Source organism: Symsagittifera roscoffensis, chromosome 1, assembly GCF_963678635.1.
Source record: "Symsagittifera roscoffensis chromosome 1, txSymRosc1.1, whole genome shotgun sequence".
Taxonomy (NCBI): Eukaryota; Metazoa; Xenacoelomorpha; order Acoela; family Convolutidae; genus Symsagittifera; species Symsagittifera roscoffensis.
Genome location: NC_087062.1, coordinates 43616173 through 43638509, shown reverse-complemented (window position 1 = coordinate 43638509; position 22337 = coordinate 43616173). Strand labels below are relative to the sequence as shown.

At 34.8% G+C, this 22337-nt stretch overlaps 1 protein-coding gene and 3 long non-coding RNA genes across 8 annotated transcripts in view; all 4 read right to left on the bottom strand.

The window, feature by feature from the left end:
- Nucleotides 1–3899: 3899 nt before the first annotated feature.
- On the bottom strand, nt 3900–4643 carry LOC134856755 (uncharacterized). Its single transcript, XR_010164841.1, has 3 exons — nt 4382–4643; nt 4225–4302; nt 3900–4087 (listed from the first exon to the last, which is right to left on the bottom strand). It is a non-coding gene; the product is annotated as an uncharacterized LOC134856755 (long non-coding RNA).
- A 1463-nt stretch (nt 4644–6106) lies between these two features.
- Nucleotides 6107–6955, bottom strand: LOC134856754 (uncharacterized). Its single transcript, XR_010164840.1, has 3 exons — nt 6695–6955; nt 6538–6615; nt 6107–6400 (listed from the first exon to the last, which is right to left on the bottom strand). It is a non-coding gene; the product is annotated as an uncharacterized LOC134856754 (long non-coding RNA).
- A 1414-nt stretch (nt 6956–8369) lies between these two features.
- On the bottom strand, nt 8370–9233 carry LOC134844814 (uncharacterized). Of its 4 annotated transcripts, XR_010162701.1 has the most exons (4): nt 9147–9233; nt 9006–9084; nt 8849–8926; nt 8370–8711 (listed from the first exon to the last, which is right to left on the bottom strand). It is a non-coding gene; the product is annotated as an uncharacterized LOC134844814 (long non-coding RNA). The 4 variants fall into 4 exon arrangements; XR_010162703.1 differs by lacking the exon at nt 9006–9084 and having other exon boundaries at nt 9136–9233; XR_010162702.1 differs by lacking the exon at nt 9006–9084.
- A 1448-nt stretch (nt 9234–10681) lies between these two features.
- The window catches only part of LOC134844800 (inhibitor of nuclear factor kappa-B kinase subunit epsilon-like), a 572416-nt gene continuing 560760 nt past the window's right edge, over nt 10682–22337 (bottom strand). For both annotated transcript variants that reach the window (XM_063861624.1, XM_063861618.1), the window contains exons 8-17: nt 16408–16555; nt 15807–15908; nt 13395–13637; nt 13063–13154; nt 12653–12689; nt 12534–12579; nt 12306–12455; nt 11957–12057; nt 11161–11238; nt 10682–11023 (exon numbers count right to left, since the gene is read on the bottom strand). In XM_063861624.1, the coding sequence (XP_063717694.1) occupies nt 10915–11023; nt 11161–11238; nt 11957–12057; nt 12306–12455; nt 12534–12579; nt 12653–12689; nt 13063–13154; nt 13395–13637; nt 15807–15908; nt 16408–16555 (1106 nt within the window). In that variant the 3' untranslated portion in view covers nt 10682–10914. The remainder of the gene's footprint in view (nt 11024–11160; nt 11239–11956; nt 12058–12305; nt 12456–12533; nt 12580–12652; nt 12690–13062; nt 13155–13394; nt 13638–15806; nt 15909–16407; nt 16556–22337) is intronic.

The window sequence follows — 22337 nt, the reverse complement described above, 5'->3', positions numbered from 1 at the left end:
TTAAGGAAAAAAGGTAGGAATTAAAAAAGAAAACTCCCGTTTTCGGCCGGAATCAAAGCTCCGACCTAGAGATTAGGAGTATCACGTCAACGCAACTGCATCAAACAGGCTTGAAAAAACATAAACACTAGCCATGAATTTAGCAGATACAACAAAAATGTCATTTATATTATATAAGACTCGAAAAAACAAATTTCAACCGATTCGTTCAATCTTTCGAAAAATGTTTTCAATAGTTATTGGGCTGTGTGAGAGGCTTTTAGAGTTTTGTTTAGATTAACTTAGCAATTTATGCGTAATTATTGATTAACTGAAAAAAAGCCATAATGAACCATTTTTGGGTTCCAGTTTTGATTGCAAACTTCGCAATATAATTTGCAGTATGATAATTCCGGTGAAATTCTAAGCTATTGCTGTACTCTTCATTTTGAGAAAAACGCCCTTGAAGTTTCAAGTTTTGTCCGGATAATTTGAAGCAGCCCGGATTTTGTCCGGATTGAAATAAGAGTGAAATTTTTGTGATTTTGGAATTTTCCCAAAGATTTTTCTCAGAATTTTTACGAACAAATTTTAGAGCGTAGCATCTTTTGCAGGAAGGCTTCCCACAAACTATTGCCGTGATTGAACCTTTGATATTAGATTGAGTTGTTTTCGAGAGGAGTCAAAAGGTTTCGAAAAACCGGACAAGAAATCAAAACTGACTTTTCCGAGGGTCATAACTTTTGTATGAAATTTAGGCGCAACCATTTACCAATCATTTAGTGGGCTTCCCATAACCCGTTTTCCTATGGAAACCAAAATCTGATTTGGGAGGGTAGTTTTTAAGAAAAGTCAAAAAGTTAAAAACAGGAAAAAAATCGAAAATTTGACATTTCTGAGGGCCAAAACTTTTTGTGTCAAAAAATTTGGGCGCAGCAGCGTATGCAAGGTAGCTTTCCACAACTCCTACTCATTCAGCCAAAAATCTCAGATTCTGGCAGTTAGTTTTTGAGAAAAAAAAACAAGTTTCAAAAAACGGTAGAAAAAAATCGATAATTTGACTTTTCTGAGGGCCATAACTTTTCGTGCAAAAAAAATTGGGCGTTGCCGCTAATACAGGGGAGCTTCCCACAACCTGCTCAATCCATTGAATTCAGCATTTTAGCTTTGGAACGGTTGTTTTTGAGAATGTCAACAATTCAAAAATATAGGTCAAAAATTCCACCCACAATTTCAAAATAAAAAATAAAATAACCCGATCCCATATATTTTCATTATACGTTTTTATCAAACAGGAATTAAGAAAGATTTGCTTTTCATTTGCAGCTGATGGAATTTTTTGTTTAAAAACATTACACATAATTAAGAGACCAGAATAAAAGCTCATTTTTCCAGACTTACTTTTGAGGACATCCGATTACTTAATCCAGTCATTACTTGAAAGAACTCTAAATTAACTAACATTGAATTGAAGTAAATGCTACTATATATTTAAAAAATTAAATGTTCTTCTCTTCCTCTAATCAAAATTTCATCAATAACCAATATCATCATAAACGAACACATCCAGCTTGCTTTTCGATCTGATGCATAGAATACGATATCAGACCATGAAGAAAATTATTACAGTACTGGATTCGATTCATCAGTTTTTGTGCACGTGGCCAAAATAGTTCTAATCATCATTCTTCAGGCGCACTGCTAACAGCGTCACTGTCGACGGAAATATTGGTGGATGAGAAGTGAGAAGAAAGGCCGCCTATGTTGCTCGCATTAGCAGTTCTTGCGGATCTGAAAAAATCAATGAACATAAGTGATGATTACATAAGTTTAAAATGAGCTTAACTTCACGTAATGCCATAAAGCATATTCAGAACACTGAAATTTTATAAATTTACATCATTTCCGGTGTGCGTAGAGAAACTCACATAACGTCCTGTAGAAGTTGCTGATTGATCTCCGTCGTCGACTGCAGACTCATCAACTGATTAGCCAGAATCTTAAACCTAAACACCAAAATCAGAAAGTCAATCACGCCTCGCTCTAGAATTTTTAATTAATTCTATGAGCAAACAGCTAATTTACGAAAGAGTAGAGGAGGCGCACTCCATATCGTGGTCACTACTTCTGTATTTGAAAATGCAGGAAAATCATTATATTGCTCCTAAAATATCTAGAGTTGGCTCTCCTTGCAAAATTTTAGATTTACGATTACCAATTCCTCACACAAAATCCCGTTTCGTTTGAATTTTCTATACACGGGCAACGCTGCACTCCGCAAACACAGGCAATAAAGCCGTTAAATATAGCTCTGAAAAATTAGAATAGTGAATTAAGGAAAAAAGGTAGGAATTAAAAAAGAAAACTCGCGTTTTCGGCCGGAATCAAAGCTCCGACCTAGAGATTAGGAGTATCACGTCAACGCAACTGCATCAAACAGGCTTGAAAAAACATAAACACTAGCCATGAATTTAGCAGATACAACAAAAATGTCATTTATATTATGTAAGACTCGAAAAAACAAATTTCAACCGATTCGTTCAATCTTTCGAAAAATGTATTCAATAGTTATTGGGCTGTGTGAGAGGCTTTTAGAGTTTTGTTTAGATTAACTTAGCAATTTATGCGTAATTATTGATTAACTGAAAAAAAGCCATAATGAACCATTTTTGGGTTCCAGTTTTGATTGCAAACTTCGCAATATAATTTGCAGTATGATAATTCCGGTGAAATTCTAAGCTATTGCTGTACTCTTCATTTTGAGAAAAACGCCCTTCAAGTTTCAAGTTTTGTCCGGATAATTTGAAGCAGCCCGGATTTTGTCCGGATTGAAATAAGAGTGAAATTTTTGTGATTTTGGAATTTTCCCAAAGATTTTTCTCAGAATTTTTACGAACAAATTTTAGAGCGTAGCATCTTTTGCAGGAAGGCTTCCCACAAACTATTGCCGTGATTGAACCTTTGATATTAGATTGAGTTGTTTTCGAGAGGAGTCAAAAGGTTTAAAAAAACCTGACAAGAAATCAAAACAATGACTTTTCCGAGGGTAATAACTTTTGTATGAAATTTAGGCGCAACCATTTACCATTTATTTAGTGGGTTTTCCCACAACCATTTTCCTATGGAAACCAAAAATCTGATTTGGGAGGATAGTTTTTGAGAAAAGTCAAAAAATTAAAAAACGGAAAAAAAATCGAAAATTTGACATTTCTGAGGGCGAAAACTTTTTGTGTCAGAAAATTTGGCGCTGCCGCGTATACAAGGTGGCTTTCGACAACTCCTTCTACTCCTTGAGCCAAAAATCTCAGATTCTGGCAGTTTGTTGTTGAGAAAAATCAAAGTTTCAAAAAACGGTAAAAAAAAATCGATAATTCGATAATTTGACTTTTCTGAGGGACATAAATTTTGTGCAAAAAAAAATTTGGCGTTGCCGCTTTTACAGGAGATCTTCCCTTAACCTGCTCTATCCACTGATCTCAGCATTTTTGCTTTGGAACGGTTGTTTTTGAGAATGTCAACAATTCAAAAATTTATGTCAAAAAATTCCACCCACAATTTCAAAATAAAATAACCCGATCCCATATATTTTCATTATACGTTTTTATCAAACAAGAATTAAGAAAGATTTGCTTTTCATTTGCAGCTGATGGAATTTTTTGTTTAAAAACATTACACATAATTAAGAGACCAGAATAAAAGCTCTTTTTTCCAGACTTACTTTTGAGGACATCCGATGACTTTATCCAGTCATTACTTGAAAGAACTCAAAATTAACTAACATTGAATTGAAGTAAATGCTACTATATATTTAAAAAATTAAATGTTCTTCTCTTTCTATAATTAAAACTTCATCAATAACCAATATCATCATAAACGAACACATCCAGCCTGCTTTTCGATATCATGCATAGAATACGGTATCAGATCATGAAGAAAATTATTACATTACAGGATTCGATTCATCAGTTTTTGTGCACGTGGCCAAAATAGTTCTAATCATCATTCTTCAGGCGCACTGCTAACAGCGTCACTGTCGACGGAAATATTGGTGGATGAGAAGTGAGAAGAAAGGCCGCCTATGTTGCTCGCATTAGCAGTTCTTGCGGATCTGAAAAAATCAATGAACATAAGTGATGATTACATAAGTTTAAAATGAGCTTAACTTCACGTAATGCCATAAAGCATATTCAGAACACTGAAATTTTATAAATTTACATCATTTCCGGTGTGCGTAGAGAAACTCACATGACGTCCTGTAGAAGTTGCTGATTGATCTCCGTCGTCGACTGCAGACTCATCAACTGATTAGCCAGAATCTTAAACCTAAACACCAAAATCAGAAAGTCAATCACGCCTCGCTCTAGAATTTTTAATTAATTCTATGAGCAAACAGCTAATTTACGAAAGAGTAGAGGAGGCGCACTCCATATCGTGGTCACTACTTCTGTATTTGAAAATGCAGGAAAATCATTATATTGCTCCTAAAATATCTAGAGTTGGCTCTCCTTGCAAAATTTTAGATTTACGATTACCAATTCCTCACACAAAATCCCGTTTCGTTTGAATTTTCTATACACGGGCAACGCTGCACTCCGCAAACACAGGCAATAAAGCCGTTAAATATAGCTCTGAAAAATTAGAATAGTGAATTAAGGAAAAAAGGTAGGAATTAAAAAAGAAAACTCCCGTTTTCGGCCGGAATCAAAGCTCCGACCTAGAGATTAGGAGTATCACGTCAACGCAACTGCATCAAACAGGCTTGAAAAAACATAAACACTAGCCATGAATTTAGCAGATACAACAAAAATGTCATTTATATTATGTAAGACTCGAAAAAACAAATTTCAACCGATTCGTTCAATCTTTCGAAAAATGTATTCAATAGTTATTGGGCTGTGTGAGAGGCTTTTAGAGTTTTGTTTAGATTAACTTAGCAATTTATGCGTAATTATTGATTAACTGAAAAAAAGCCATAATGAACCATTTTTGGGTTCCAGTTTTGATTGCAAACTTCGCAATATAATTTGCAGTATGATAATTCCGGTGAAATTCTAAGCTATTGCTGTACTCTTCATTTTGAGAAAAACGCCCTTCAAGTTTCAAGTTTTGTCCGGATAATTTGAAGCAGCCCGGATTTTGTCCGGATTGAAATAAGAGTGAAATTTTTGTGATTTTGGAATTTTCCCAAAGATTTTTCTCAGAATTTTTACGAACAAATTTTAGAGCGAAGCATCTTTTGCAGGAAGGCTTCCCACAAACTATTACCGTGATTGAACCTTTGATATTAGATTGAGTTGTTTTCGAGAGGAGTCAAAAGGTTTAAAAAAACCTGACAAGAAATCAAAACAATGACTTTTCCGAGGGTAATAACTTTTGTATGAAATTTAGGCGCAACCATTTACCATTTATTTAGTGGGTTTTCCCACAACCATTTTCCTATGGAAACCAAAAATCTGATTTGGGAGGATAGTTTTTGAGAAAAGTCAAAAAATTAAAAAACGGAAAAAAAATCGAAAATTTGACATTTCTGAGGGCGAAAACTTTTTGTGTCAGAAAATTTGGCGCTGCCGCGTATACAAGGTGGCTTTCGACAACTCCTTCTACTCCTTGAGCCAAAAATCTCAGATTCTGGCAGTTTGTTGTTGAGAAAAATCAAAGTTTCAAAAAACGGTAAAAAAAAATCGATAATTCGATAATTTGACTTTTCTGAGGGACATAAATTTTGTGCAAAAAAAAATTTGGCGTTGCCGCTTTTACAGGAGATCTTCCCTTAACCTGCTCTATCCACTGATCTCAGCATTTTTGCTTTGGAACGGTTGTTTTTGAGAATGTCAACAATTCAAAAATTTATGTCAAAAAATTCCACCCACAATTTCAAAATAAAATAACCCGATCCCATATATTTTCATTATACGTTTTTAACAAGAATTAAGAAAGATTTGCTTTTCATTTGCAGCTGATGGAATTTTTTGTTTAAAAACATTACACATTATTAAGAGACCAGAATAAAAGCTCTTTTTTCCAGACTTACTTTTGAGGACATCCGATGACTTTATCCAGTCATTACTTGAAAGAACTCAAAATTAACTAACATTGAATTGAAGTAAATGCTACTATATATTTAAAAAATTAAATGTTCTTCTCTTTCTATAATTAAAACTTCATCAATAACCAATATCATCATAAACGAACACATCCAGCCTGCTTTTCGATCTCATGCATAGAATACGGTATCAGATCATGAAGAAAATTATTACATTACAGGATTCGATTCATCAGTTTTTGTGCACGTGGCCAAAATAGTTCTAATCATCATTCTTCAGGCGCACTGCTAACAGCGTCACTGTCGACGGAAATATTGGTGGATGAGAAGTGAGAAGAAAGGCCGCCTATGTTGCTCGCATTAGCAGTTCTTGCGGATCTGAAAAAATCAATGAACATAAGTGATGATTACATAAGTTTAAAATGAGCTTAACTTCACGTAATGCCATAAAGCATATTCAGAACACTGAAATTTTATAAATTTACATCATTTCCGGTGTGCGTAGAGAAACTCACATGACGTCCTGTAGAAGTTGCTGATTGATCTCCGTCGTCGACTGCAGACTCATCAACTGATTAGCCAGAATCTTAAACCTAAACACCAAAATCAGAAAGTCAATCACGCCTCGCTCTAGAATTTTTAATTAATTCTATGAGCAAACAGCTAATTTACGAAAGAGTAGAGGAGGCGCACTCCATATCGTGGTCACTACTTCTGTATTTGAAAATGCAGGAAAATCATTATATTGCTCCTAAAATATCTAGAGTTGGCTCTCCTTGCAAAATTTTAGATTTACGATTACCAATTCCTCACACAAAATCCCGTTTCGTTTGAATTTTCTATACACGGGCAACGCTGCACTCCGCAAACACAGGCAATAAAGCCGTTAAATATAGCTCTGAAAAATTAGAATAGTGAATTAAGGAAAAAAGGTAGGAATTAAAAAAGAAAACTCCCGTTTTCGGCCGGAATCAAAGCTCCGACCTAGAGATTAGGAGTATCACGTCAACGCAACTGCATCAAACAGGCTTGAAAAAACATAAACACTAGCCATGAATTTAGCAGATACAACAAAAATGTCATTTATATTATATAAGACTCGAAAAAACAAATTTCAACCGATTCGTTCAATCTTTCGAAAAATGTTTTCAATAGTTATTGGGCTGTGTGAGAGGCTTTTAGAGTTTTGTTTAGATTAACTTAGCAATTTATGCGTAATTATTGATTAACTGAAAAAAAGCCATAATGAACCATTTTTGGGTTCCAGTTTTGATTGCAAACTTCGCAATATAATTTGCAGTATGATAATTCCGGTGAAATTCTAAGCTATTGCTGTACTCTTCATTTTGAGAAAAACGCCCTTCAAGTTTCAAGTTTTGTCCGGATAATTTGAAGCAGCCCGGATTTTGTCCGGATTGAAATAAGAGTGAAATTTTTGTGATTTTGGAATTTTCCCAAAGATTTTTCTCAGAATTTTTACGAACAAATTTTAGAGCGTAGCATCTTTTGCAGGAAGGCTTCCCACAAACTATTGCCGTGATTGAACCTTTGATATTAGATTGAGTTGTTTTCGAGAGGAGTCAAAAGGTTTCGAAAAACCGGACAAGAAATCAAAACTGACTTTTCCGAGGGTCATAACTTTTGTATGAAATTTAGGCGCAACCATTTACCAATCATTTAGTGGGCTTCCCATAACCCGTTTTCCTATGGAAACCAAAATCTGATTTGGGAGGGTAGTTTTTAAGAAAAGTCAAAAAGTTAAAAACAGGAAAAAAATCGAAAATTTGACATTTCTGAGGGCCAAAACTTTTTGTGTCAAAAAATTTGGGCGCAGCAGCGTATGCAAGGTAGCTTTCCACAACTCCTACTCATTCAGCCAAAAATCTCAGATTCTGGCAGTTAGTTTTTGAGAAAAAAAAACAAGTTTCAAAAAACGGTAAAAAAAAATCGATAATTTGACTTTTCTGAGGGCCATAACTTTTCGTGCAAAAAAAATTGGGCGTTGCCGCTAATACAGGGGAGCTTCCCACAACCTGCTCAATCCATTGAATTCAGCATTTTAGCTTTGGAACGGTTGTTTTTGAGAATGTCAACAATTCAAAAATATAGGTCAAAAATTCCACCCACAATTTCAAAATAAAAAATAAAATAACCCGATCCCATATATTTTCATTATACGTTTTTATCAAACAGGAATTAAGAAAGATTTGCTTTTCATTTGCAGCTGATGGAATTTTTTGTTTAAAAACATTACACATAATTAAGAGACCAGAATAAAAGCTCATTTTTCCAGACTTACTTTTGAGGACATCCGATTACTTAATCCAGTCATTACTTGAAAGAACTCTAAATTAACTAACATTGAATTGAAGTAAATGCTACTATATATTTAAAAAATTAAATGTTCTTCTCTTCCTCTAATCAAAATTTCATCAATAACCAATATCATCATAAACGAACACATCCAGCTTGCTTTTCGATCTGATGCATAGAATACGATATCAGACCATGAAGAAAATTATTACAGTACTGGATTCGATTCATCAGTTTTTGTGCACGTGGCCAAAATAGTTCTAATCATCATTCTTCAGGCGCACTGCTAACAGCGTCACTGTCGACGGAAATATTGGTGGATGAGAAGTGAGAAGAAAGGCCGCCTATGTTGCTCGCATTAGCAGTTCTTGCGGATCTGAAAAAATCAATGAACATAAGTGATGATTACATAAGTTTAAAATGAGCTTAACTTCACGTAATGCCATAAAGCATATTCAGAACACTGAAATTTTATAAATTTACATCATTTCCGGTGTGCGTAGAGAAACTCACATGACGTCCTGTAGAAGTTGCTGATTGATCTCCGTCGTCGACTGCAGACTCATCAACTGATTAGCCAGAATCTTAAACCTAAACACCAAAATCAGAAAGTCAATCACGCCTCGCTCTAGAATTTTTAATTAATTCTATGAGCAAACAGCTAATTTACGAAAGAGTAGAGGAGGCGCACTCCATATCGTGGTCACTACTTCTGTATTTGAAAATGCAGGAAAATCATTATATTGCTCCTAAAATATCTAGAGTTGGCTCTCCTTGCAAAATTTTAGATTTACGATTACCAATTCCTCACACAAAATCCCGTTTCGTTTGAATTTTCTATACACGGGCAACGCTGCACTCCGCAAACACAGGCAATAAAGCCGTTAAATATAGCTCTGAAAAATTAGAATAGTGAATTAAGGAAAAAAGGTAGGAATTAAAAAAGAAAACTCGCGTTTTCGGCCGGAATCAAAGCTCCGACCTAGAGATTAGGAGTATCACGTCAACGCAACTGCATCAAACAGGCTTGAAAAAACATAAACACTAGCCATGAATTTAGCAGATACAACAAAAATGTCATTTATATTATATAAGACTCGAAAAAAACAAATTTCAACCGATTCGTTCAATCTTTCGAAAAATGTATTCAATAGTTATTGGGCTGTGTGAGAGGCTTTTAGAGTTTTGTTTAGATTAACTTAGCAATTTATGCGTAATTATTGATTAACTGAAAAAAAGCCATAATGCACCATTTTTGGGTTCCAGTTTTGATTGCAAACTTCGCAATATAATTTGCAGTATGATAATTCAAGTGAAATTCTAAGCTATTGCTGTACTCTTCATTTTGAGAAAAACGCCCTTCAAGTTTCAAGTTTTGTCCGGATAATTTGAAGCAGCCCGGATTTTGTCCGGATTGAAATAAGAGTGAAATTTTTGTGATTTTGGAATTTTCCCAAAGATTTTTCTCAGAATTTTTACGAACAAATTTTAGAGCGTAGCATCTTTTGCAGGAAGGCTTCCCACAAACTATTGCCGTGATTGAACCTTTGATATTAGATTGAGTTGTTTTCGAGAGGAGTCAAAAGGTTTCGAAAAACCGGACAAGAAATCAAAACTGACTTTTCCGAGGGTCATAACTTTTGTATGAAATTTAGGCGCAACCATTTACCAATCATTTAGTGGGCTTCCCATAACCCGTTTTCCTATGGAAACCAAAATCTGATTTGGGAGGGTAGTTTTTAAGAAAAGTCAAAAAGTTAAAAACAGGAAAAAAATCGAAAATTTGACATTTCTGAGGGCCAAAACTTTTTGTGTCAAAAAAATTGGGCGCAGCAGCGTATGCAAGGTAGCTTTCCACAACTCCTACTCATTCAGCCAAAAATCTCAGATTCTGGCAGTTAGTTTTTGAGAAAAAAAACCAAGTTTCAAAAAACGGTAAAAAAAAATCGATAATTTGACTTTTCTGAGGGCCATAACTTTTCGTGCAAAAAAAATTGGGCGTTGCCGCTAATACAGGGGAGCTTCCCACAACCTGCTCAATCCATTGAATTCAGCATTTTAGCTTTGGAACGGTTGTTTTTGAGAATGTCAACAATTCAAAAATATAGGTCAAAAATTCCACCCACAATTTCAAAATAAAAAATAAAATAACCCGATCCCATATATTTTCATTATACGTTTTTATCAAACAGGAATTAAGAAAGATTTGCTTTTCATTTGCAGCTGATGGAATTTTTTGTTTAAAAACATTACACATAATTAAGAGACCAGAATAAAAGCTCATTTTTCCAGACTTACTTTTGAGGACATCCGATTACTTAATCCAGTCATTACTTGAAAGAACTCTAAATTAACTAACATTGAATTGAAGTAAATGCTACTATATATTTAAAAAATTAAATGTTCTTCTCTTCCTCTAATCAAAATTTCATCAATAACCAATATCATCATAAACGAACACATCCAGCTTGCTTTTCGATCTGATGCATAGAATACGGTATCAGACCATGAAGAAAATTATTACAGTACTGGATTCGATTCATCAGTTTTTGTGCACGTGGCCAAAATAGTTCTAATCATCATTCTTCAGGCGCACTGCTAACAGCGTCACTGTCGACGGAAATATTGGTGGATGAGAAGTGAGAAGAAAGGCCGTCAATGTTGCTCGCATTAGCAGTTCTTGCAGATCTGAAAAAATCAATGAACATAAGTGATGATTACATAAGTTTAAAATGAGCTTAACTTCACGTAATGCCATAAAGCATATTCAGAACACTGAATTTTTATAAATTTACATCATTTTCGGTGTGCGTAGAGAAACTCACATGACGTCCTGTAGAAGTTGTTGATTGATCTCCGTCGTCGACTGCAGACTCATCAACTGATTAGCCAGAATCTTAAACCTAAACACCAAAATCAGAAAGTCAATCACGCCTCGCTCTAGAATTTTCAATTAATTCTATGAGCAAACAGCTATTTTACGAAAGAGTAGAGGAGGCGCACTCCATATCTTGGTCACTACTTCTGTATTTGAAAATGCAGGAAAATCATTATTTTACTCCTAAAATATCTAGATTTGGCTCTTTGCAAAATTTTAGATTTACGATTACCAAACCCTCACGCAAAAATATGTTTTGTTTGAATTTTCATTACACGGGCAACGCTGCACCCCGCAAACACAGGCAATAAAGCCGTTAAAAGTAGCTCTCAAAAATTAGAATAGTGAATTAAGGAAAAAAGGTAGGAATTAAAAAAAAAAACTCCCCGTTTTGTGCCGGAATCAAAGCTCCAATCTAGAGATGAGTATCACGTGAACGCAACTGCGTCATAAAGGCTTGAGAAAACATAAACACTGGCCACGAATTTAGCAGATACAACAGATGCTATTTAATTGCCAATGCCATGCCAGCAAATGTGCCAATAAATAAGCACTTTCACTGGCGAGTTGGGTTGGAACAAAGTGAACTTCGTAATATGATACGACGCCGCTTTTTTCTGTAATCAACAGGCGAAAGAAACGTTTAAAACATCTAGTCTTTTTTGGATCTCTGTTAGTGCGTTCGTGGAGCTTAATTCAATGCTCTCTTAGTCATTAATCAGATGAAAAAGGTGACGACTTACTCTTTCTTTAGCTTTACTTCCTTTTTCACTTTTTTCAAAAAAAGACTCTTCAGAATAGGCAGCAGCTTGTTCTGAATATCTTCCACATTTTGGCGCTGAACCTGAAACACGTCATTCAACTCATCTGCATTCGATCAAGAAGCACAATTTTTGGATCTTTTCAACAAAACAAAGTTTTTGGGCCAACACCAATAAATCTTCAGAGCACATTTTTTGGATATTTTCAACGAAGGATGAAATATTCTCTTAGCACATATTTAACCATTGAACTAGTCGTTTATGCGCGTTGATTTTCTTCACAAGGCACCATAGAAAGGATTATAGCACAAGATTTCAAAATTTTTCTAACTGCTGTAATGTCAGTGGTGAATTCATTCAGGTCTTTTCTCAGCTTCATCGTTTTGGATGACAGTTCGGATACCCGGCGATCGACTTCACTTAGGGTCGAGAAGAAATCTTTCCTTTGGTCATGCAGACATTGCAGCATCTGGGAGCAATTCTGAAAGGACGGAATATTAACAAATTCTAGAACCAAATTTTCTACATGGCAATGAGACAAAACAAAACTGATACTTACTTTCAGATGCTCGCTTGCTTTGTTGTACAAATTTATCAACACGCTCCTGAAATTTCGAGTTCATTCTCAATTAGAAAAATAATTCTGAGTTTATGCTGGTATCAAGTTAAACATCGAACCTGTCAATCACTTGGTCCACTGACTGCTCTTCTTGAACTAGAAAAAAAATTCATTAACAAAAACAAGCTTCAGAGAATTTTCAAGTAATCTATTCATTTCTGGGCAATAATTTTCAATCCAAGAAGGTTAGCCGTCAGGGTATCTAACTTCGTCAGTGCACCGTTACTTACAGCCAGTTTAACACCCTTCAATAGCGTCACCTAGCGTGAGTAAGCCAGCCAAAGTAAAAACAAACTTTGCATGAGTGCTACATTGCTGTTGTTGAACTTTGCATGAGTGTTATGAACTTTGCATGAGAGTTACATAATCACCAAGACTGGTTTTTCTATACCACAGGCACCCTCAACCCCTCGATAACTTGGCTTATACATGCAATGGAAGATTTCGATGGTTTCTAGTAGTGATTAACCTGCTGAATTATTGACTCTTCTTCTCTCTCGCATCTCGATGCTCTTGAGCAGATCCAGTGCGTCCGAATAAATACTTCCCATAATCCCAACACTGAAAAACTGACCCTGTCATTCCCCATAATAATTAAATCATATTCACTTGGCTATTCAAATGTTTTGACAGACAATCAAAAGCGATCTTTAACATACATCATCGGACCAACGATAAATCACGTTTTTACACTTTGTTATGTAGAGCGTAAATTGTCTTACATTTTGAAAATAAATTGGAAAAAGAACATGAAACCTCTCGACCTACACTGACCTGATCCACAAAAACAAAAGTGTTTACTTGTAACTTGATATGGTCTCCATTGGCTCTTGCTCCTTCACTTCCTGCTGCAGGAATCCCTTGACAACATACTCATTGTGGAGATGCTTCAGCTCCTGGTCCAGACTACTCAGTTCCCTCTTCGTAGCCTGAAATCGTTCCCTTTGTTCCTCTATATTGGCTGATACTGATGTCAGAATGGCTGTGCAGTTCTCATTTGTAGTTTGGTACACTTCTCCTGCTAGTCGGTAGACACTAACATAGCTGAAACAATACAATAAGACGTGTTTATTATTTATAACCAGCACAAAAATCAGATATCTTCTTACTTATTGATTAGGTTCCGTTTTTAATTTTGTTTTTGCCAGACTGTTTTGACCATTTCAAGGAAAGTGTGGTATCATGTTAAGTTGTCTGACTGTAAAGAAAAACTGCTCAGAAGGCCACCTCATCAATTTAATGCTACTACAAGTTGATGATTATTTTAGCTATAATGATGTCTCCTTATTGCATGTTTTCACCTAAGTTGATCATTCTCTACTAAAAAAAAACATAGCCAACTGACACTTGTTAAAGAGTAATGAACGCAAGGAAGCCGAAAAAACTGGCTTTCGAAATTTGAAAAATTTATTTGAATTTCAAGAACAGTTTATGATAAAGGCTTTTTTGATTTAAAAAATAACCCAATTTGACTGCATCAATAGGTAAAATGGGTGATATGTTACAGTAGTTAATAATCCTTAGAACTATTTGAGTCGTGCATGTATTAAATTTGACAACTCTTATACAATATAGTAGTTTCATTTTCAATCAATTTCATTTTCAATCAATTGTACAATCTACTAAGATAAGTTTTGTAATGTAGTACTCCGCCCGATGAAAAGCTATTCGAAAATTCAAATCATTCACTTCTTTTGTCAAAAAATTTGGCGTCGAAATAAATTATATCAACTGTTCGAAGTATAACTGTTATTGTTCAGATTTTCGTAACGAAAGTAACGGAATAGTTGTTCTCGGGGTGGGTTTTTTTTTCAGGCAAATTTCGACTTTTTAACTAGCCGTTTTAGACGGAATTTTTTTAATATCAATCAAAAGCTATTGTTGTCCTGAGCTTAAATTTGAAAAGATATTTCACCTGTGATCATTTTTCGTAAAGTTATGGGGGTTTGAAGATTTCCATTTTGGCCAATTTCGGACAATTAACACGCGATATTTTCGCGCTATTAACGCGTAAGCGAGATTTAATCCGTCTTAGAAATCGTTCCAAATTAGTTCAAGGAAGCTTATATGTCATAATTGATTTGTTAATAGGAGCAAAATCTATCACTTTGTACTTAATATGGCGTGTTGGGAAATGTTTTCACAATGTTATTGCTACTCCATAGACCTTAAAAGGCAGTCGGAACATTCAGGGCTTCGCCCTGATACGAGCAGTCTTGTTGTATTGTATTATTGTTGATCAATCCAGCTATTTAACTTGAATCTGCCACCTATTGTAATATATCACCCTAAAATTTTTTTATTCGCTGGAAATCTGATAATTCAATTCCATTTTCGAAACTAAAAGTCGATAACCTTAGAGCTCTGTGAAATTCAAGAACATCTTATGATAAGCACTTTCTTGATGAAATTAATTGCAATTTTTCTGACAGAAAAGATGTCTCAAAGTCACCTATAAAAATCAAATTTGCTTGCAATAATTGCTCAAATCTGATAACTCAATCCCACTTTCGAAACAATAGTCGATCACGTTTTTCGTTACCTCTAAACTTTGCTGTTCGATATTGGAGTTTCGGGACCTATCAAAAAACCATCGGGACCTATATAAGAGTCTGAACTACGTTCATCGACAACTAAAAACAAAAGAATAATCTATAGTCTTCGCTACGTTCATTACTCTTTATAACAGTAAGTTAGAAAAATGAAAATAATACAATTTCTCGACATTTTCGATTTCACGCCGAAATTTGTCGATGACTTTTTAATTCGGCAATAGCATTTGTGGTGAATTCCCATTAGTTCCAATATTCATAGCTCCCAAAATAAAAAAATCAGTCGCATAAGTTCCAAAATGTACCTTATTGAATTCTGATTGGTTGAAACTTGAGCCAATGAATTTCTGGATTGATTGTATACTGTTCAAGCAGCGTTAACTCAAACAGCAGAATAGTGACCGCCGCAGCCGCACCAACGTGTTGCGAGCTTGCCAGCAAAGGGTAGGACGCTGTACGAAATTTAGAGCCGGTTATCGCCGCGAAGCGGCGACGCGCGCGTAGCGCACCCACCGGCTACCTTAAAACCGAGACTCGGCTAATTTAATCTTTTGACCAATTGAAAAAATTTGGGACTTATGCGACTGCTATTTTATTTTGGAACCTATGGGACTGATTTTTCATTTTGGAACTTGTGAATACGCACCGCATTTGTACTCACTTTTCGTACGCAATATCCAGAGAAGTGTCGTTAGCTTTGGCAACTTCCACTAAATCCTGTACAGATGCATGAAGTTTTTCAACGTTTGAATTGAATGTGGCACTAAAAAAACAATTGAATGATTATCGGAGGTGGAATCCCTCATGCACGAAGGACCGAATGCGCGAAAATACAAATCAGCCAATCAGATTTCAGCAATCTAAGACCTTGGAAAGAAAGTAAACATTTCCAGGGACTTAATACTGATATTGACCGAATATAAAAACGGACTTAATACTGATATTGGCCGAATATAAAAACGGCAGAAATATGCAAAATTTTCAAATTGCCACTGACCGCTGCCGAATTGGAACAAACTTCATATTTCAAGGGCCGTTTCGTGACCAAGGAAAATATTGCTTCATTGAATTCATTTTAATTGAATGGCAATTGCTTCTTTTTAAAAATTGACTGTCGGCTAATTTTGTTTTCGGTCCTTCGCTCACGAATTTTTTCGCCCATTCGGTCCTTCGCGCATGAGAGCAGCCCCATTATCAGAGAGTCAACATATCTCAATTTACGTCATGAATATTACTGGTGTTCTTAGAAAGCGGTGACTCACATGACATTATCGGTGGTTGATTTGATCAGTTCCGACTTGGAGTGATATGTCTCGATGCGTCTCTTGATCCTGTGGATGTCTGCACAGATCTCTCTCGCCTTCTTGCTGTCCTTTCTCGAGTCTGACGTTTGAAAACTGTGTGCGTTGACTGAAAACAAGATGAAGATAATTCGAAAAAAAATTCAATTCAGCATTTATAGAGAATTGCAGCAATGTGGAAAATACAAAATTTAAACAAAACTGCTCGTATCAGAGCGAGGCCCTGACTGTTCCGACTGCCTCTTAAGGTCTATGGAGCAGTAATAACATGAAAAAATTAAATTTAATAAATAAAAATATATTTTTTTGTAATTTGAGATTTTTTGTGAAACTCATCCCCCCACACGCCACAAAGTACGAAATGACAGATTTCGCTCCTAGTAACAAACCAATTATGACAAATAAGCTTCCTTCAAACAATTTGGAACGATTTCTAAGACGGATTAAATCTCCGCTTACGCCTTAATAGCGCGAAATATATCGCGTGTTAATTGTCCCAAATTGGCCAAAATGGCAATCTTTACACCCCAATATCTTTACGAAAAATGATGAGGTAAAATTTTTTTCAAATTTAGGCTCAGAACAACAATACCTTTTTAAAAAAATTCCGTCAAAATTGGCTAGCTAAAAAGTCCAAATTTGTCTGTAGAAAAAAAATCCACCAGAGCACAAATAGTTTCCTTACGAAAGTCGAAACAATGACCTGTTCAGGCAGTTTTTGCGGTATAATTTTTAACAATGTTATCGGACAACGCCTTAAATTTCTGAGTAATAGTTAACGCCAAATTGTTGGCAATATGCTTTTAGGCCAACGAACGCGAAAAAATGACAATAAACTAAACAGAACTAATTTCAAACACAGAGGTGAAGCTGCGCTTCGCGAACACTTGTGAGAACACGAAGAAAATGCAGCTCTAGAAAGTTAAAACCAACTACCAAAAAAGCAGATACATATAATAATAAATTGCGAGTTCGATGCAGTAGAAATAGCACCAAATACAAAAAGACACAATTTCGCATGTAATAAATTGGAAAGCATAAAGCCTAATGTATAAATTATGCATTTCAAAAAAATGCGAGATAGAGTGACATGGAAAATTTTTGAAAACGAGTTTTTTATCATTGTAGTGCTGTGTTTGAAACAAAGTAGTTTTTTCGGTTCATTTGATCAATCAAAAATGCATCAGCTGTGTTAACTTTTTACTAATCAAATTTCAAAGCACATATAATAATATACTGCAACCGCAGCCTACCAATTCAAAAATGCCACCAAAATTAGCACTTTTATTTTCGACTTAGGTTGGAAAAAAAGAAAGTTCGCACTAATACAAAGTGTAATAACTAAAGGAGCATTAATTCAAAATGATACATGACAAAACAGAGAGAGGATATTTTCATCCCAATCCTTGCTTTTGAATAACTTTGAGCATCTTTTTTGCATTGAATGGGCAAGAGATACAGCATAGCCGCGCAGCAAACTCTGCCAAAGGTTTTTCAAACGTTGGATAATATTTCAGGGGAAGTCGTCAGATGTATATACAGGCGATTTTTTATCAAACCCCAAACATTTTCGATAGGATTGAGATCTGGTGAATATGTTGCCAAATCAAACATCGAATTTGATTTTCTCGCAACCAGGTTTTGGTGACACATGTTTGCGGCCGAGCATTATTTTATTGAAAAATGCACAATTTGACTGGGTTCAAATTTTCTCGACTCGGCAACAGAAAACTCGCCATAATTTCGACGTACTTTTCTCCATTACTGGTTCTGACTCCAGCATAAAGGCAATCCAAGCCAGTTGCCACCACTTATCCCCGAACAATAACGGTTCCAGGTTTTTCGTCATATGGCTGGGTCACTATTTTTTTTTATCATTTAGTTTTTTGTATCCAAAATATGTTCCATATTTTTTCCACGCCTTAAACAAATTACCATTTCGTCACTGAATATAACTCATTTCCAGTTATAGGTAATAAAACAATCCAACTTTTCGAATATGACAACTGTTGTCAATTGAATCGCCAGTCCGATTTGAGAATTTGCTTTGTGAAATCGGGCTGGTTCCATGCAACCGAGGAATTCGAGTTGCAGCTAATTTTCGTAAATTTTAGGTTTTGGTCCTGGTTTTTTTGAGATTTTGGCGGTAACTATTTCGAATTTTTCGTTCCGAAATGCAATAAACTGTTGACGTGCTCATTAGCAACAGTTTTTCCAATTCTGTACCCAGTAATACCTTCATTTTCGACAACGATGGTCCGAAATTTTGTAAAAAGCAAAATCGGCTGAAATTGGTTTACCACGCATTTTTTCCGTAAAATATAGAGCAAAACTAATTAACATAAAACAGACTGAGTTCATCACAAATTCTGAACTTCAGACATGAGAATTAAAATGCCAAACGAACTTTCAAAATTGTATGTGAGCTGTCAAAAGAGCAAACCAAAAAGATTGTGCTTTTTCAGCGGTCAATTTGTTTTGAAGATTTTAAAGCCCTTAGCTTCCAAACAACTCCCATTCAGCATCGATCTGACAAGCAATTTTTCAATAATAAAAACACATAACATGACGACAAAAAGGCGAACGCGAAACAGCAAAGAGCTAATTCTAACAGTTTCAGATTGAAGGTCAGAATGATTACAAAATTTTAGGCCCAATAAATTTGTTAAAAACTATTAAGCTTATTTTGTCAACAGAAAATCTGTCTCAAGGTCACCTACAATCCTACCTGCATGCACAATTTAACTGAAAAATTTAAGATTGCTCATTTTTTATTATTTCTCTGTTCCAACTTATTATAGAAGATAAGAAATCAATTTCAGCAACTTTTATAACATTTTTCTCAACCCTTGTATATAGAACGTTGCAAAAAGTTGAACAGATAAAACTAATTCAAAAGAGCAAATGACCTATTTCAGAAAAATAGCTTAATTTCTCAATATCTCAAGGTCACCTAAAAATTCCAATTTGCATGCAAAAATTGCTCAAAACTGGCAGATAGCTTTTTTTAAATTATGAGCGTTCCAACTTCTTGCTACTAATTATGTAGCTTTTAACACCTTTATCGGACAACGCCTTATATATCTGAAATAAATCTCACCTTAAGACAGTGAAATAGCGTTGAAAATACAACCAAATTTTCAAAATTGCGATTGAACTGTCGAAAGAGCGAACCCAAATGCGTTTTTTTAATATATAATTAGTAGCAAAAAGTTTGGACATACAGAATTAATTAAAATAAGCAATCAGTGCTTTTCGACTCTTTTTTGCATGCAAAATCTTAAGCCGAACAACCTTGAATTTTTTGTCAGACCGAATTCAAAATGCGAGATCGTCGATTATCCGATGATTCTGCTAGCCTAATATTTAAAAACTGCGATGAACATTCAAATTTTATTATCAAACAGCTAACAAAATTAGTTTAAAAAATTGATATCTAGAGTTATTTTCAATAAAAAAAGCAGATTAGGTCGCCCCAAAAAAGGAAGTGAAGATAATCAAATCATTCAAAATTTGGAAACTAATCGTAGAAAAACATAAGCTACCCTGAACAATAATTGTCCTGTTTCATGGTTTACTATTCGACGCTTCGGATGCAATTGCCAACAGTTGTTATAGGTTTTGAGCGAATCTCTGCTTCATGAACTTTCGACGTTATGTTTATTTCAGTTTTAATTTTCGTTGATGTCCAGAAAGTTGCTCTTTTTAATTAATTCTTTCTGTTCGAACTTTCTGCAACTCTCTATAACTTCAAGACTTTAATTTCAAAATATCTTTCATTCAGCAGCGATCTGACATGCAATTTTTCAATAGATAAGAACACTTAAAACGCCGAAAAAAAGGGAAACACGAAACTTCATAGAATTATTTCTAATAAGTTTCAGGTTGAAGGTCATAATTTCTCAAGTTTAAGACGTTATCCGATATATTTGTTAGAAGGTAAAACAAATTTATCGGACAACATCTTAAATTTTTGAAATATCGGACCTTGAGGAAGTGAAAAAGTGAAATTGCGTCAAAACTGCAATCAAATTTGAACTGTCAAAAGAGCAATGCAGAATGATAACACTTTTTCTGAAAATTTCAATTTCGCCTAAATTTAAGAGCACAATTTAAAAACATAGCCAACTAACAGTCGGGAAAGAGTAATGAACGCAAGGAAACTAAAAAAAACTGACTTCTTTTTCCAGAGTCTTCAACTTTTGAGTTTCGAAGAAAAAAATAGATGACCTTAAAGCTCTCTGAAATTATAGAACAATTTCTGATGGACACTTTTAGGTTAAATTTATCCCAATTTGAGAAACGTGTATCAATAGGTAAAACTTTTATTTCGCTGGATCAATAGGTATAACTTTTATTTTAAGAGCACAATTTAAAAACATAGCCAAGTAACAGTTGGAAAAGAGTAATGAAAGCAAGGAAACTGAAAAAAACGGACTCGTTTTTTCATGAGCCTTCAATTTTGAAGTTCGAAGAAAAAAATAGATGGCCTTAACGCTCTCTGAAATTATAGAACAATTTATGATGGACACTTTAAGGTTAAAATTAACCCAATTTGAGAAACCTGTATCAATAGGTAAAACTTTTATTTCGCTGGGAATCTGATAATTAATTTCCATTTTCGAAATTAGAAGTCGACCACGTCTTTGGTGATCTTTACAATTTTGCTGTTCCAAAGTGGATTTGGCCTTCCTTTTAACAATAGAAATGCACTGAATTTAAGAAATCACCAGTCAAACCGCGAAAAATCAAAACTGAACGTGAATAAATTTTAAGTCTTTTTCCTGAAAAAAAAAAACAGCAAGACCTATAGATATAAGTACTCACTACATTAATTAGTTTTATTTTAAGCAAAGAAACAATTTATACAATGTCCGATGAATTTGTTAAAACCAATAGAGAGTTGCAAAAAGCTCGGACAGACAGAAATAATTAAAAAAGATAAATCTGCCAAATTTGAGCAATTTTTGCATGCATGTGAATTTTTAGGGCGACATTGACATTGAGACACATTTTCTGTGACATTAAAAAAAATAGCTTTTGCATGCAAAAATTGTCTTACATTGGTCATTTGCTCGTGTTAACTAAATTTGTCAGTCCGAACTTTTCGCTACTAATTATAACTCGAAATGTTGAATCTGAACTTTCGAAACTCCAAGAAAAAAAGATGGCCTGAAATTTCCTTGGATTTCTAGAACAAAATATTATTGACACTTTTTTTGATAATTTAACCCAAGTTGAGAAAACTAAATCAATAGGTAAAATTTTTCATTCGCCGGGAAATCTGTTAATTAAATACCATGTTCAAAGTCGATCAGGTTTTTCGTGAACTTTACACTTTCGCAGTTTGACTTCACTTTCGAGTTTGCCTTCCTTTAAACAAAGAACATGAATTGAACTTAAAAAAAAACTGAAAAAAAAAATTTAAGCCTGAACAATATTTAAGACTTCCTAAAAAAACTCGCGACCTATATAACAGTCTGAACTACTTTCATCGACTCTGAAAAAGACCGTTTTATCTCAAAGCTTATCCAAAATATTATAAATGAAATCCGAAAACCCGAACACTTCAAAACATCTTTTAAATGCGTAAATTATACACCTGTGATTTGTTGCATGATTTACCTGGGGTCAAAACTAATCACAAACTCCCTGGTGTTTAGGAAAGCTCAACCGCAAGCAAACTGTCGTCAGAAAACAATTTTAAGACCCAAAACCAGCTCAATTACATCATTTTTTTGCATTAAAATTTTGCAAATAAGTCTGAAACATTGTAATTAGTCGCGTCTTATTTGCTTGTCTAATTTTATAGACTCTCCGTCCGACGAATTGTTGCTTTTTCTTATCCCGTAGAAACTTCGCTAGCGAATGAATAAAAAACCAGCCTCTAA